This window comes from Balaenoptera musculus, chromosome 15 (assembly GCF_009873245.2).
Source record: "Balaenoptera musculus isolate JJ_BM4_2016_0621 chromosome 15, mBalMus1.pri.v3, whole genome shotgun sequence".
NCBI lineage: Eukaryota > Metazoa > Chordata > Mammalia > Artiodactyla > Balaenopteridae > Balaenoptera > Balaenoptera musculus.
In genome coordinates, this window is record NC_045799.1 from 59,253,753 (window position 1) to 59,270,656 (window position 16,904).

At 34.8% G+C, this 16,904-nt stretch overlaps 1 protein-coding gene across 1 annotated transcript in view; it reads right to left on the reverse strand.

The window, feature by feature from the left end:
* The window catches only part of GSPT1 (G1 to S phase transition 1), a 33,387-nt gene that overhangs the window by 4,789 nt on the left and 11,694 nt on the right, over positions 1–16,904 (reverse strand). The window contains 16 exon segments of the mRNA XM_036824817.1: positions 1,614–1,704; positions 1,706–1,743; positions 1,746–1,782; positions 1,935–2,024; positions 2,869–2,965; positions 2,967–3,040; positions 7,452–7,532; positions 8,379–8,472; positions 9,544–9,684; positions 9,866–10,020; positions 10,652–10,832; positions 11,937–12,014; positions 13,654–13,687; positions 14,713–14,940; positions 15,680–15,721; positions 15,840–15,884. Of these exon segments, the coding sequence (XP_036680712.1) occupies positions 1,614–1,704; positions 1,706–1,743; positions 1,746–1,782; positions 1,935–2,024; positions 2,869–2,965; positions 2,967–3,040; positions 7,452–7,532; positions 8,379–8,472; positions 9,544–9,684; positions 9,866–10,020; positions 10,652–10,832; positions 11,937–12,014; positions 13,654–13,687; positions 14,713–14,940; positions 15,680–15,721; positions 15,840–15,884 (1,506 nt within the window).

The window sequence follows — 16,904 nt, forward strand, 5'->3', positions numbered from 1 at the left end:
CATATTTTAAATCAGTATTTTACAATGTAAAGTACTAATTAACTGGCTTACCATCAAAGACATGATTTCTGATTAATGGAGGGGAACTGAAGATATGATTTTCTTTCAAAAATCTATGCTTGGAGAAGTAAAATGTGGATATCTGTACAATGGAATACTATTTGGCAATAAAAGGGAATGAATTACATACAGTACATGCCACAACATGATTGAACCTCAAAAACATGCCGAGTAAAATAAACTAGACACTAAAGGCCACAAACTATATGATTCTATTTATATGTCGTGTCCAAAAAAGGCAAACAGAGAGAAAAAGTAGATTTATGGTTGCCTAAGGCTAGGGGTGGGAATAGGTGGTGACTTTGTAAACAGGTATTAGGGTTCCTTTTTAGATGTTCTAGATGTTATAAAATTAGAATGTGGGGATGACTGTACAACTCTGTAAACATAATTCACTGAATTGTATACTTAAAACAGGTCAATTTCATGGTATGTAAATTATCTCATTAAAAGCTGTTAAACAGGGCTCTCAGTCCTATTATAAGAGATACAAAACCCATGTAGATCTTGTGAAAAACCTAAAAGCCAACTACTCTTTAGAAAGAAAAAAAATTCTGGGGCTAAAACATTCTTGCTACATTAATTTCTTCTGCCTGATTTTATCAGGTAACTAAAATTCTCATTTGTTATATTAATGGGGACAAACCCAGTAACCAGTTTCACCAAGAAGAGTTTTAAGATAATGACTTCAAATGGATACCACCTTCATACGATTTCTCCAAAATAAGGCTCAGGGACCATATTCATTGTATTTCCAGTGCTTGGCATGGCTCCTGCCATGCAGTAGATATACAGTAAAGTTTTTGCTGAATGAAACTGGAACTAATACGTGAAATGACTATTCTGTATTTCAAGTGAACCATGAACTTTTATGTAAAGTTTTCCATAGTCTTAAAATAGTTATCTAAGTTAATATAACAATCTATAGAGAAATGTTAATAAAGTCCATTTTGGTTTCCATGATACCAGAGTTTCATGGCTGTGAGATAAGAAAATTACAGCTGTTCCAATCCATTCAGGTAGGCAGAAATGGATCACACCACAAAAGAACATGAATATTAAACTTCTGAAATATTAGGTGTTAAGACTATCAATCTATGTACCCCATTTATCTCCCCCATTTCAGTGTGGTTAAGTTTATCATATTTGATTTTAAAATGATTTCTTCTGAGCATAAAAAAGATGTCTACCTCAGAGGCTTGCTTAGCAAAAAATTTGCTACAGGATAGAGTCCTTCAAGATGAGTTTTAATCACACATATTACAGAGGATTTCATCATAGAAATGTCTTATTTAGTAATAAATAAAATGACTCTCAAAACCCACTGCTTGCAAAATATTAAAATTAAGATTATTCATCTAGAGCATCACTACTCAGATGTGGTCAAGTCTGTCTGCTGTTCAACTCATTCAACTCATAAAACATTTATTATATGAATATATTATAAAACAAGTATCCAAGTTTCCTATGAACTTGCAATGTGCGCTGCACTCAGATGAAGATTACCAAAGCTAGCATCTAGATATAACACTAGACATCAATTTAAAGGCTACCCTCATCTCTTAGAGTAAAACGACCCATCTGAGGGAAGTCTTTAAAGGTCTCAAGGCAGATGGTTCCTGCTGTTCTCAAGCGGGCAATGCAATACTTGATCTTGTTTCACAAAACGGGGTCGAGTCTTACTTTTTCTCCTGATTTTTTGTCTACCAAGCAGATTAAGGCCTATCCAAGAAAAAAGGATGAGATTGGAAGAATGTCAAATAAAAGAATCTTTAATACTAGAAGTGCAATAAGAATACATCACTGTTGCTGATTCAAAAATTATCAAGATGAAATGGTCTTAAATCAAAAACCTCAAGTAGCGTAAAACTCACTGTTATTTCGACTTCTTCAATACAGGTATGGATATGCAGCACCGCATTATAACCTGGGCAGATGATGGATTTGTGCTCTATAATCACTAGCTGTCAAACAAAAAATTCACATCTTTATCCCTAGGTAAAAAAGAATTGAATGTGTAACTCACAATCTCAATAGGGCACCAAACTTATTTTGTGTTAGAAGTGGTAGATCAGGTTGCCTTACCTCCAAGCATGAACTTTGATATCCTTACCTCACTGATCTTCTTGGCAAGCACACAAACTTTAAAGACACAGGCAGACTTTCTTCTCTGGGAAGGCTTTCCTCTATACTCCCCACCAAGGAATTAATCATTGCTGCTCACATGCTAGGTTTTTTCCTCCTAGACGTGAACTTATAGTTTTATCCATTTCCCAGTATCCAAGGTCCAAAGTTAACAACCTTGTATCTGACATCAAAATCTAACTTGATTAGTCATCGTATCTTAGAACTCAAAAATTCTGCGAGCTGTACCAATCACTTACTCTTTCATTCTCCTGGGGAGGTCACGTTGCTAATGACATGGAGAAATTACGTGTGTTTTTCTGTCTGGAAAGTTATTTGCTCTGAATGAACAGACAAACCATGACTTCCAAGGCAACTACGCTCTACTTAAAGTGAAAAACACTTTGAGCAAAATGTAAGTATCAATATATATTATCAACAGGAAATAAAAAACAAAAGGGAACTTACAAAGAATACTACCTACCCAGTACTTGTACCATCTCTAAGACTTTATGTGTATGAGATATACACATCACAGTTTTGATCTCTATATATGGTTTATTCTATTTCAGTTCCCTTTCTGCACACAATGGCATGTCACCAATGATGGGGACAAAGGAGATTTAAATTCTAGTTTCATTTAGACAGTGAACATCATCATGGTAATTACAATAACTGGTTTACCTGGGCATCAAATGTGCGACCAGAATGACAAAGATTATTAGGATCACAAAGTATGAACCCTGGAAGAATCTCCTCCTCTTCAATTCCTTCAGTCTGATTTTGAGGTTTCACCTGGGGCTACAGAATCAGTTTCTACATCATCGGAAAGGATTCCAAGAACTTCCACGTTGTGCTTAAAAAGAAACCAAGATTGGAGATTTTTTGACACATTCACTGCATTATAGAATGGAAAATTATCTGTTTGCTGAAGACTTGCAAGTCACATTTTTCTGTGGTTGTTGATTAGCCAAAATAATTCTTTGAGTGTGAAGAAACCTTATAACATTGTATGACACGAACTTAATGAAAAAAATCATCCTAGAAGTACAAACTGCCAATTAGAAGATTTATCTGTCACATCCTAATAATTTCCAATAGAACAAGTATAAACTAGCATTTGCCTTTTTTACTTTTCAAAATTACAACATTAAATCTAAAATTTGATTTTAATTTTATGGATGTAATTTTTTATTATTATTATTGTTAAATTCCAGGAGTTAACAGACATAGCTTCCATTACCTATCAATCCCCCAAACATCCAAAGAATGTACTTTCTAAGGTTTTTTTGAACAGCTAAGCTTTAAAGCACATTGACTGTTAATAGGTAGTTTCCTTTTGGGGTGATGAAAATGTTCTGGAACTAGACAGTGGTGATGGCTGCACAATACTGTGAATGTACCTAAATGTCATTAATGGTAAAATTTATCTGTCTTTTTACCACAATAATTTTTTTTTAAAAGAGCATATAGATGGGGAAAAAAAATGTTAAAAGCAATACTCACTAGTATTCCCTCATTTTATTCCACTTCTGCCTTGGAGGTAATTCATATTTTTAAAACCATGCCAGAAAACAAACAAAATAAAGCCTTCAAGACAAAATGAACTTTCTCATGATGGTAGACATACAGTAGAGGAATCCAGAATCGTATTATTCCATACCAGAATTTCTACAAACTGTCACTTGCTAAACTCTAGTAGTTTCCCCATACATACACATACACAAATAATGGCTTTCTTTCCAGAAGGCAGCTTATACCTTACTGATACCTGTCTGTTGAAATTCATTCCAAGAACTGGTAATATAGCCATATTTGCTAGCAGATTCTTTACAGTGATGGGGATAAAGGGATAGAAACTAGCAGTTCCACCATATACAACTAAACAAGTATTGTTTAATACTTTTTGCCCAAATAATCCAGCATAATAATTCCTCTCTCCAAATAAGGACTTTTATAGCTAAACAAAATAGAGCAAGTCTAATCTCTAATCCATACTTATGAAAAATTAAGATTAAGACCAACAAATTCTTAGTTTATGAAAGGTATTAAGGATTTTACCTACTCTAAGTACCTCACCTAAGTGGAGTCATACATGATTTATCTTTTTGTGTCTGGCTTATTTCATTTAGTAGAATGCCCTCCAGGTTCATCCATGTTGTAGCCTATGTTAGAATTTCCTTCCTTTTTAAGCTGAGGTAATATTCTGTTGTATGTATACACCACATTTTGTTTGCTCATTCATCCATCAAAGGACACTACAGGTTGCTTCCACGTTTTGGCTATTGTGAATAATGCTGCTATGAACATCAGTTCTTTGTTTTCTATTAATTAATTAATTTTTGGCTGCATTGGATCTTCGTTGCTGTGCACGGGCTTTCTCTAGTTGCGGCGAGTGGGGGCTACTCTTCATTGCAGTGCGTGAGCTTCTTGTTGCGGTGGCTTCTCTTGTTGTGGAACACGGGCTCTAGGTGCGTGGGCTCTAGGTGTGCAGGCTTTAGAGCGCAGGCTCAGGAGTTGTGGTGCACGGACTTAGTTGCTCCGCAGCATGTGGCATTTTCCCGGACAGGGCTCGAACCGTGTCCCCTGCAATGGCAGGCGGATTATTAACCACTGCGCCACCAGGGAAGTCCCTGAGCATCAGTTATTCACGGTCTGCTTTCAGTTCTTTAGGGTATATACCCAGATGTGGAATTGCTGAATCATGATTATTCTATTTTTAATTTTTTTGAAGAAATGCCATTATGTTTTCCACAGCAGCTGCACAATTTTACATTCCTGCCAACAGTGCACAAAGGTTCCAATTTCTCCACATCCTCACCAGCATTTGTTATTTTCTGGGGTTTTTGATAGTAGCCATCCAGATGGGTGTGAGGTGTTATCTCACTGTGACTCTGATTTGCATTTTCCTAATGATTAGTGACGTTGAGCATCTTTTCATGTGTTTTTTGGCCACTGTACATCTTCTTTGTAGAAATGTCTATTTAAGTTCTTTGCTCATTTTTTAGTCAGCTTGTTTTCTTTTTGTTGTTGAGTTGTAGGAGTTCTTGATATATTATGGATAGTAACCCCTTATCAGATTTATGATATACAATTTTTTACCCACATTCTGTAGGTTGCCTACCTATTAATTTTTTAATGTAAAATAGCCTGGCATCTACATCTTTTAAAACATTTCATTCTGTTCCACTGAGACTCAGGGGACTAGTGAACTCAGTGAACTGAGTTTTTAAGGCTTGATTAACAACTGTAAGGTATGCTACACTGACCTGCTTAGTTATTAGTATAAAGTGACAGCTTCTACAAGAACTAGTATATTAAGGCCCTTTACCTTTAGCTGTAGCCCAGCTCTAGGTTCACTGGCCCATAGTAAGTACTTTTCTTTCTATTGTGATAAAATACTCATAAGGTTTACCATTTTAAACCATTTTACATTGTACAATTCAGTGGCATCTACATTCACAATGGTGTACAACCATCACCAGTATCTGGCTCCAAAACACCTTCATCACCCCAAAAGGAAACTCTATACGCATTAAGCAATCACTTCCCTATTCTTCTTTCCCAAGCCCCTTGCTTCCATCTCCACAAGCACACACAACTTCTGTGACTGCTGAACAGACAAAATAGAGCAAGGATTCAAACTGACCATTATTTCCATTCATTTATCATTGACCTTCAAGTTGCAGAGATAATTACCTTAGAAAAAAGATACTATGATAGGATACTCTGATCTCCAAGGCATCAAGAAACACCAAAGTATAATTTGTAAGGTTCCAATTATACCTAAACAGTACACTGACAATTACCTTTTGTAATTCACTGTGCCTGGAATAAGCATGGTAAAGAAATTCTCAGGGGACCTCCCTGGTGGCACAGTGGTTAAGAATCCTCTTGCCAATGCAGGGCACACAGGTTCAAGCCCTGGTCCAGGAAGATCCCACATGCCACAGAGCAACTAAGCCCATGTGCCACAACTATTCAGCCTGCGCTCTAGAGCCCACAAGCCACAACTACTGAGCCCATGTACCACAACTACTGAAGCCCACGTGCCTAGAGTCCGTGCTCCACAACAAAAGAAGCCAACACAATGAGAAGCCTGCACACTGCAACGAAGAGTAGCCCCACTCGCCACAACCAGAGAAAGCCTGTGTGCAGCAGCGAAGACCCAACACAGCCAAAAATAAATAAATTTATAAAAAAAAAAAAAGAAATTCTCAGTTAAATCTTAAAGTCTCTATTTGGAGGTTCTGATGATTCAGGCCTGTTTTCCTACATAACTAATACCTCTAGATTGTTAGAGAAGTCCTCTGGAAAACAGGTAACAGTTTCTTAGTAACACATCATCTGCAATTATCAGCAACTGAGCAGTCAGAAATAACACAAAGGAATAGCTTGAGATTTCTGCATGTTACTTAATGAAACCCTCTCCAATAATGAAGAAATTACAATAAGGTAGAAAGAAAGAGGGAAAGACCCATTTATGATAAAGGCAAATCCTCTTCTCCCAAAATAAATTAGGAACATAGGTTAGACACATTATTTTATAGTACCCAACATAACTATGTACAAAAAATAAAAGGAAGCTAATTATATCATGATTAAAGCTGAGTTTTCATCCCTGGCTCACTTACTAATCCAGCGTGTTAACAGAAGCAAGTCACTTAACCATTTACTTCCTATAAAATAATGGAGTTGGGCTTCCCTGGTGGCACAGTAGTTAAGAATCCACCTGCCAATAGCAGGGGACACGGGTTCAAGCCCTGGTCTGGGAAGATCCCACATGCCGTGGAGCAACTAAGCCTGTGTGCCACAACTACTGAGCCTGTGCTCTAGAGCCCGCGAGCCACAACTACTGAGCCCGCGTGCTACAACTACTGAAGCCCGTGCGCCTAGAGCCTGTGCTCTGCAACAAGAGAAGCCAGCTCACTGCAACTAAGAGTAGCCCCTGTGCGCAGCAACGAAGACCCAATGCAGCCAAGAATAAATAAATAAATAAACAAAAAAACCCCAAAAAAACGGAGTTGAAGCTTTCATGATGATGCACCTTTTAACTCTAACATGGAGCTAATACTGTCCCTTCTCCATTTGTCAATAAATAACATCACATATTCTTGATTAAATTTTGTACTTGACATTAATAAAACATAATCCTGGATTTAAAAAGTTGTTTATTTTAATGAAATCCCTAAGATTGAAAAGTTCTGGCTCCTTGCTAATATTTTCAAGAGAAAATTTAAATGAGCAAGAGCATTACTAATTCTTACCTTGTTTGGCATCATAACAAGCTGCTGACCTTTACAAATAGATCCTGATTCTAGCTTTCCCAGGACCACAGTGCCCATATCCTGTTTAAATTTAAAATGAAAAACCAAATGTCAGGCTTCTATTACTACTCTACAGCAGTTCAACAACCCAAAGTGAAATCTTGCAGGGCTTACTCATAAAAGAAAATCTTTGGCTCAAGAGGTAGAATGCTTAGGATTAATCTTAAACACAGGTAAATACTCTATATCTGTGTCATAAGCATAGGTATAATTATAATACTAATAAATAAGTAGGCTTAGGATTTAAAAAGAAAGCACACGGCAGGAGACAGGGCAGAAGTTTATGTTTGAAGATCTGAATTATTTGTTCAAATTCAGGTTCTCTCAAAAATATCTGAGACTTTTCTGTCTTTTATAAAATTAGAAAAATACTTGTTCAAGAAATTTAGCATGAAGCTAATCAAAGAATGAAGTGTTTGAGAAGGGCAAAATATTACGTATTGGTAGTGCAATACTTAAAAACCTAGTTAAAAATACTGAAGCTTATTTTTTCTAAAGATTAACATCCAGTGTTGGTGAGGCTATGGAAAACTAGCACTTATATACTGCTTGCTGGTGGTCATGTAAGTTAGCACTGTATTCTGGAAGGCTGTTTGTCAGTATCCATCAACTTTAATACACAAACCCATCCAGCAGTTTTACTTATAGGAGTCTCTCTCTAAAACTGATCATTGGCTCACTGGAAAATAGCTGAAATAAACTAAGTTTGTTGATTAAATTATGGTCTATCTATATCACTGAATAATATATAACCATTAAAAAAGAGACATCTATGTTATGTTGTTAATTATTAAAGTTATTTCATAATTTAAAACAAAACCATTTATCACCTCCCATAAAACCCAAGTTCTTGAACATTTTGGGTACCTTGTACTTATCCACAATTGGCAGCCTGATTGGTCCATCAACTGATCTATTGAAGTTTGGCAAATTATCCAGATATGGAATAAATGGTAATCCACTGAGAACATAACAAATATCCATTATAGAGAGTCAACATAAATGTTAAAATTTTAAGAAATTACATGACTCTAACTTTATACAAAAAAAAGTGGTTATAACAATATTTCCATTCTACCCATGTACTCTTCTCATTCAACCTTTTTATTATCCAGTTCATTTCACCTATTCCTCAGAAAATTAAAAAAACAAAATAACAAAATAGCTCAATATAATGAAAAAGCTTCCCCATAAACTTATTTTATTAAAATTGAGAAAAGTATTTTATGGCAAATAGCCCACATGTTGTAATAAAATGACTCCACTCTATTACTTAATTTTTATGGAGTTTTCCAGCTCTGAAATCAGGATTCTATAAAATATTAATAGTTTCCCCTTTAAAACTACAGTATATGGATTGGGAGGCTTAACATTGCCAAGATCGCAATGCTCCCCCCAAACCGATCTACAAATTCAATGCAATCCTTAGTAAAATCCCAGCTGCCTTTTTGCAGAAATTGATGAGCTGATCCTAATATTCATATGGAAATTCAAGGGACCCAGAACAGCCAAAATAATTTGGGGGAAAAAAAAAACAAAATCAAAGACTCACACGTCCCAATTTAAACACTCATAAAGCTAAAATAATCAAGACTTTACCTTACAAAAAATTAATCCAAAATGAAACACTCCCCTAAGAGCTTCAATAGGCTTAAATGAAAGTAACAGAGCTAACTCTTTATGACTGGATTAGGCAACACTTCCCTAGGCATGACACCAAAAGCACAATTAAGAAAGAAAATAAACTAGACTTCATCAAAATTAAGACCTTTTGTGCTTCAAAGGACACCATCAAGAAAGTAAAAAGACAGCCCACAGAATGGGAGAAAATACTTGCAAATCGCATATCTGATAAGGGACTTATATCAGGTGAGTAAAGTACCCTTAACAACTCAATAACAAAAAGACAACCCAATTAAAAGACAAAGGTCATGGTATTTTTTTTTTCCCATGGTATTTTTAATGCCAAAGTTACAGTCAGTATTTTCTTAAATTACTTACTAAGACACAAACTTTTAAAAAGGTTACTTACATGTACCAAGGACAGAAATCTGATTGCTCTTTAAGATTTGCTCCAGTCAGTCCTGAGCAGGGCATGAAGTGAATGTCCTTTTTGGGATTGAAGCCAACTTTTTTCAAAAATGGCACTAGTTTCTCTTTACATTCTTCATATCTATTAATATTTATAAATAACTCAATTATAATGTAAAGCAACTGAACTCTAGTTTCAACATTACATAAATTAAGGTTTAGAAAAACCCCAGGGGAAAACATACAGTAACAAAACCATCCTTTATTCCACTAACATGTCTATAAAAAAAAAAAAAAACAAACAGTAAGACATCCAAACTTACCTCTCATTGCTCCAATTTACTGTTGGATCATCCATCTTATTAATAAGCACAATTAAGTGTTTTACACCTGCTGTCTTTGCCAACATTGCATGTTCTCTTGTCTGTCCTCCTTTTTCAAATCCAGTTTCAAACTCTCCTTTCCTGGCAGAGATTACCTATTCCAAGAAATCAAACAGTTTATTCTTACACATTCAGGTACACTCTTCTAGCAATAAAACACCTTTCCTTTCAGTTTTATCAGAAGCTTCTTCCAAGAAAATATAAGTAAATGAGTTATAACATACATACTTTTGAACATCACAATGTCTAAATGCTTTAAGATTTTGGTAAATGTTTCTTGATTCCCAATTCTCCAAAATCTAGTATGCCTTTATATTTTAAAATTCAAATATGTATGTGATTTAGTGCTAGTACACTGACCATCGCCTGCCAAAAAAATTGCAAAATGACTGAAGACCTTAAAACGGATAATTTCTTATTCACTTTTGTACCCACAATACATTTACTGGGTACAAAATGGATTAGGCTTGGCAGTCAGTGGACACTAATTTCTGGCACAGTAAGAGGTAATAAAGGGTAGAGAAAAACTGAAACATTTTCATGAGTAAATCAAATTATGAAGATTTCTTGGGCAGATTAGAGAGACAAAAGTGAAAATTGTGACTATGTATATATTATAGTTCACCGTAACCTAAATTCTAGCTTTTAGAAGGTAAATTCAAATGTTTACATTTTAAGTTGGGCTGTTAACAAATACACAGATGAATTGGAAATGTCTTTCCTTACCAGTACAGCCAAATCTGCTTGAGAAGCACCACCAATCATATTTGGGACAAAACTCTTGTGGCCAGGGGCATCTAGAATTGTAAAATGCTTCTTTTCCGTTTCAAAATAGGCACGACCCACTTCTACTGTTTTACCCTTGTCTCGTTCTTCCTGGTTTGTGTCTAAGGCCCAAGATAAGTACCTGAAATAATTTTAAAGTAAGAATAATACTGGTAAGAACATGAAAGTTTTAAAAATATTCTTCTACCAACATTTAAATCATGAACAAGACTGGGTAGAAATAAAAATTAAATGACTAAAACTTGTATTCTTGTGATTCAGACACTCAGTGCTTTTATATATATCCAGTGTCAATTATATATTCTATAAGCAAACATTATGTATGAGAACAAGCTGACAACATACAAAGGAAGACTATTTAGTACCAATGCCAATATCACCATGAGTTAAGTAATAAGTTCCTTTGTATTTCATTTTAAAAATCATCTAGCACAAAGTATAATACAAATAAGGCTGTCTAAGGGTATCTTTCAAAAGTAAAGGCCACTAATCCACCATTTGGGAGCAGTGGTTACTTGCTAAAAATTATTTCGATATTTCTTCACTATATACGAATTACTTATATAAATTTAAACCATCTGTAACAGTAGGTGTTAATTTAGATGACATCATCCGTATTTCATAGTAAGTAATCCATTTTTTAGTATTATACTGATTAGGATTTTTTCCCTTAACACAGAAATACAATTAAAAAAAAAAAAAAGACCATCAATGTCCTATTTAGATAAAGCTTGTTAACTTAAAAAAAAATAAGGTTAGAAAGAAGAAAAAAGCTGACCCTTTCTCTCACCATGCAAAGGCAACCACTGTCAATAATTCCGTCTATTCTTTTTTCATTATTCACATAATGATCATACCCTAAGTGCTATTATGTTACCTGCTTTCTCCCCAAATTCCACTGTAACATCAGTTCTATTCCTGGTTACTATAAATTCTATAAATGAAATTTTAGTGGCCAGGTAAAGACTTAATTAAATAGATGTTTTATAATTTATCCCACAAGTCTCCTATTATTATCCTGGATGTTTGGATGTTCCTAGATTTTCTCTGTGTAAAGTTATGAAGTCATCAGGAACTGATCTACTAGGTAGTATGAGGGGAAGGGAAACTTTTCCTTTGTTATGACACCATTTTAGACCTCATGAACTTACATCTTAGTAGACTACAAAAGCATTAAGTAGGCAGAGTTTCCTTAAAAGTAATTTATAGTGTCATAAAAGTTTACCAAGTTTCTCTGTTTTTTTCTTTAGCTTCTCTTTCATATTTCTCAAGTGTCCTTTTGTCAACCATTCCAGTCAAATACCTGAAAATGTTGAAAGAAAAGAGAAACAACATTTAGTTACTCACAAATTATTCAGTTGTGAAGTTAGGAAACCTTTAAAACTCTTTTGAGGGGAATTTGAACTCCACAAAAAGCTACTTTAAAGTACAAGTACCATTGGGGTAGATGCTGAAATTATGGAACGTTCCAGTGGAAAAGATATTTACAGTCTCAAATTACTTCCCCCAAGATAATGGGGGAAAAAATAACTTTCCAGTGGAGAATTCTGGCAGACAACACCTTAACTAAGTAATCATGGCTATTATCACCAGTAATAAATAAAACATACTGAATATTGCTATTTTGTGCACCCTGATAGGATGCTCTGTTAAGACCACAACATACCTTCTGTGACATTCTTATCCAAAATGCATACCTCAATCTAATTGTTAACATCAGTCAAACCCAAATTGAGGAGCATCTCATAAAATAACCAAATAACACTCTTCAAATTATGAAGGTCATGAAAGGCAAGACTGAGAAAATGTCACAAGTTGGAGGAGACTAAGGAGACTTAACAATTAAATGCAATGTGGAACTCCAGAACAGAAAAAAACGACACTGGTGGAAAAACTGGTAAAATTCAAGTAAGATCTGTAGTTTAGTAAACAGTTGTGATGATTGTACTATGGTTATTTAATATGGTAAAATTAGTTGTATAGCAACTCTGTACTGTTTTTGCAACCTTTCTGTTAAGTCTAAAATTATTTCAGAATAAAAGTTTAAAAAAGCTAATGTAAAATACATTATAATTATACAAATAATGTATAAAAGAAAATAATTCCAACTGTTGTCCAAGCAATTATGTCTTACTAATACATTTCAATATTTAATATTTTTAAAATATTAGTCAAAATGATATTATAAATTTTTAAATAATTCTTTAGTAATACCTAACTGCTTCCCTTGACTCAATCCAAATCAAATCCTGTTCTTAGCTTTAGTCTCTATGTGTTCTCTGCAGAGTCATCTACAGTGCATACTTCTAACCATTTTGGTATAGAATCTTGGTGAAATGCCAATGAAAATTCCAGCCCATAAGCAAAAAATATACACTCTCCTAAAACACAACATCAACTGGGCCTGTCACTTCCTTCCACAGAGCCTTAGGTAAGGATTCCTGTGTAATAGCCTGCTTTAAGGTCTGTTGTGGAAATTTTCAAAAGTAATTGCCAAGATTACTGATTAAGATTACTTAACAAGGCAAGACAATAAAGATATGCCCTCTGGATCCTCTGATGACACAGCTTAAAGAAATGAGTCTAATTTAGGAGAGATTAAAAAGACATTTTAATTATTTTTCAATTCTAGAACACATCACTAAAAGTCAACCATGGCATTTTCATACCTAGATACCTTCTATATGTGATAAAAAAACTATTCAGCATGTTAGCCAGACTGTCTTTGATTAAATCCACATATATTCAAGGAGTTGATAAATGAGGAAAAACCCGTTCCCCAGATTCATTATTCCCAAGAAAATCATATTTAGAGCAGACTAAGATTTCTTATAATCTAGGATTCTATATTTTTATACACAAATCTAAAAGACAGCTATTAGAAATACATTTAATTAATGTTCCATGAGACTCTTAAGATATTTAACAAAAAATATACTTACATTATTTGTCCTCCAATGGTTGACTTGCCAGCATCTAAAAGTAACAACATCATCAACAATAGGCAAACCGCAGGTGTAATAAAAACAAAACACCATCACTATATAGGAATACAACTAAAGGTCTGTTTAACATCATAATTACAGCTTGCAAAAGCAACTGCAAGATAGGAATTTGGGTCATAAGCTCTGGTTAGTCACCTTCTCCCTTTGAAGCTAAGACCCCCTGAAGCTCTGCAATGACTTAGCGCTACTTTACTGATAAAGAAAGAAAGACTTTAACAGATTGCTCCTTGACCTTCTGCAGCAGCAACAGAATATGAATTACCCAAGAGGAGCCTTGAAGGAGAACAAAAGTAGCCAAAGACCCATGAACTACATTTAGGTAGTCTGCTTTTTCACTTTTAGCCAGTATAGGTGTTCCTTTACAAATTTCAAAGGAGTTCTTGCTACTAAAAAAAAGTAGAATGGTGTATCATCAAATTCAGGGCAAGGCAGAGATAAGATAAAGGGAAGAAAAAGGGGCACATAATTCCCTTATTTTCTTCTCACTTCTCTCTGACAAGTGAGATTGGCAGAGAATATCTGAATAAATGAAATAGGGTTTGGTTTTGTGTGCTAAACCAGCAACCTGACAACATCCAGAAGTTACTCCAAATTATTCATTTTTTGCATACACAAAATTAAACTACCTAGTAAAGTTAATACCGCAAAATCAACTGAAGTTCACACAAAAAATATAGGCACATTTTCTATGCTGTTAATTAACAGATGTTATAATATGCTGAGCCATCATCAGTGGTCTATAGACCAGTTATGCATTACATACAAATATACTGAAGCTTATTTTCTTCCAGCTTCCATGCCATCACAACCTTCAAAAATAAAGCACTGGCAATGTTTTGCCAGCTAAAAAAAATCTGTTGAGTTAAAGATCAAGACATTTTGGATTAATTTAGTTCAGTTTCACGAAACACTTCCGAGTAGCTAAATAAGATGTTCTATGTTTGATGTACCCAATAACTTTGGTCATTTCTTATCACTGCTATGAGTACAACTTACCTACATGCCCAATGAATACTACATTTACGTGTTCTTTCTTAGGAGCACCTGGCGGTGCAACCACAGATTTAGGTTTTGGTATTTCCTCTTCCTCCTCCATCATTTCCTGGGCACTTTCCTCTGTGGGCCTTCCATCTCCCAAGGAACCACTCCCTGGCTCTGCTTCACTTATTTCTTCTTTGTGCTCCCATGATTCTTCTGGGGACATTTCTGTCTCCCCGTTTTCTACTGAATTAAGACATTTTAGCTTAGTATTCTGAAAAACATTTATCATCTATACTTTAAAACACAGATGCTTTCAAATAACAAATAGAACTTAACATATTCAGTTCCATTTCCTAACCTCTAGTGATACACAAGCAAGAAAATCTCTTTCACAGTAGAAACGGACAAGCTAGCCTCACTGCTGACATCAGAGCTCTGACTCAGAGACTAGAAGAGACTATTTTAACGTAGCTTCATCTTCATAAGGACAAACAAAACATGAACAGCAGATCTAACATTCCTAACAGCCCAGTTATTCCATCTTCAAGATGTCCTGACAGTAGAAGAAAGCGGAAGTTCCAAATCAGAATACAAAAAAGTGTGAAAAGATTTAGATCTTTTCTTTTTCCTCTGCAAGTAACAGAACTTTGATATTGACGTTATTAATCACCTTGGGAATATGAAACCCTTAAGGGTAAGAACATTACAAAACGGAAGAAAATTTTCACAAAGTAAGTGGATCAAGTACAACTATTCAAACTGACTTTAGCATTTCCTCCATTCGATTCTTTTATATTTGCCATCAATAAATTTATCATGGCAGTGTTAATGCCCAATTAGTTCTGCTTTCTAAATCCTAACAGCAAAGACTCAGTTTTAAATGTAGTCATTATAATAAGCATAACACTTACATTTGCACCTTAAATCTTGAGAGTGAAAGAGTTTCACATTACTGTATTAATATGGTCAGAAATTTTCTTACCAACAGGTTCTGAAAGTTCCATGCTAACAGCTGAATTTGAACCTAGACAAGAAATTGAGATATAATATACATTTACAAAATAGTATCTAGCTTTACACACCACAGACAACTTAATGTTTTCTGAATTAGATGTTCAAAGAGTCACATCATAGAAAATTACCTTCACACAACAATGACTGTTCCTCTTGAGAAGGTTCCACAGGTGCTGTTTAATAGAAATAACTTCTATTAAAAATTGAGACCTATACATCCATTTTACTTATCTTTTAAAATACAGGAAAAATAGAAGTTCAATAACAAAACAAAAACCTCAATAATTCAGAACAATGGCAACTAATTAGGCTTTCAAATTAGAAGCCTCTGTTTAACTTACTAAAAAATCTACCCATCACAACCAATTTTAAAACATTTTCAGTAACTGAAATGTAAAACCATGTTTATTCTCTGAATTTGCTTCATAAACTTTTCCTTTACAGATATTATAAAAGTAATCTGCAGCCCAGCACAGATCAAATAAGTAAGATTCTGCTCAACAAATACACATTACTTCTCTAGATTCTCCCTTGGTAGCTCTAGCCCAAGAAGGCAATGATCAGTCCTTTTTAAGATTCTATAATCATATGTATTATCAAGATTCTTGAATAAATTCTGTTCAATACCAATGAAATTAAAAGGACATTCATATAGTCTCTGAAATGCATATAGGCCCTTACATCATCTCAGAAAAAGTGATTACAATGATGCCAGTTTTGTCATATATTAGAATTCTAAGGTCAAGCAACAATCCAGTTTCCACAAGTGTCATACTGCAAATCTTATGACATCACTGGAAGAGATGTATGTGAAATATACTCTAATACCCCAATACATAAGTTTATTTTTTATATCTGATAAACCTAAATGATACTCCAATATCTAAGTACTCTTGCTTTAAAGAATACACAAGATGTACAAAGACATCAAAGAATTTGAAGTCACATGAATCCTGCACACCAATAAAGAATAACCTGCAAAACTCACACTTAAAATCATTGCTCAGAGGACATGGGGATGGGGAGGGGGAAGGGTAAGCTGGGACTAAGTGAGAGAGTGGCATGGACATACACACACTACCAAATGTAAAATAGATAGCTAGTGGGAAGCAGCCGCATAGCACAGGGAGATCAGCTCAGTGCTTTGTGACCACCTACAGGGGTGGGATAGGGAGGATGGGAGGGAGATGCAA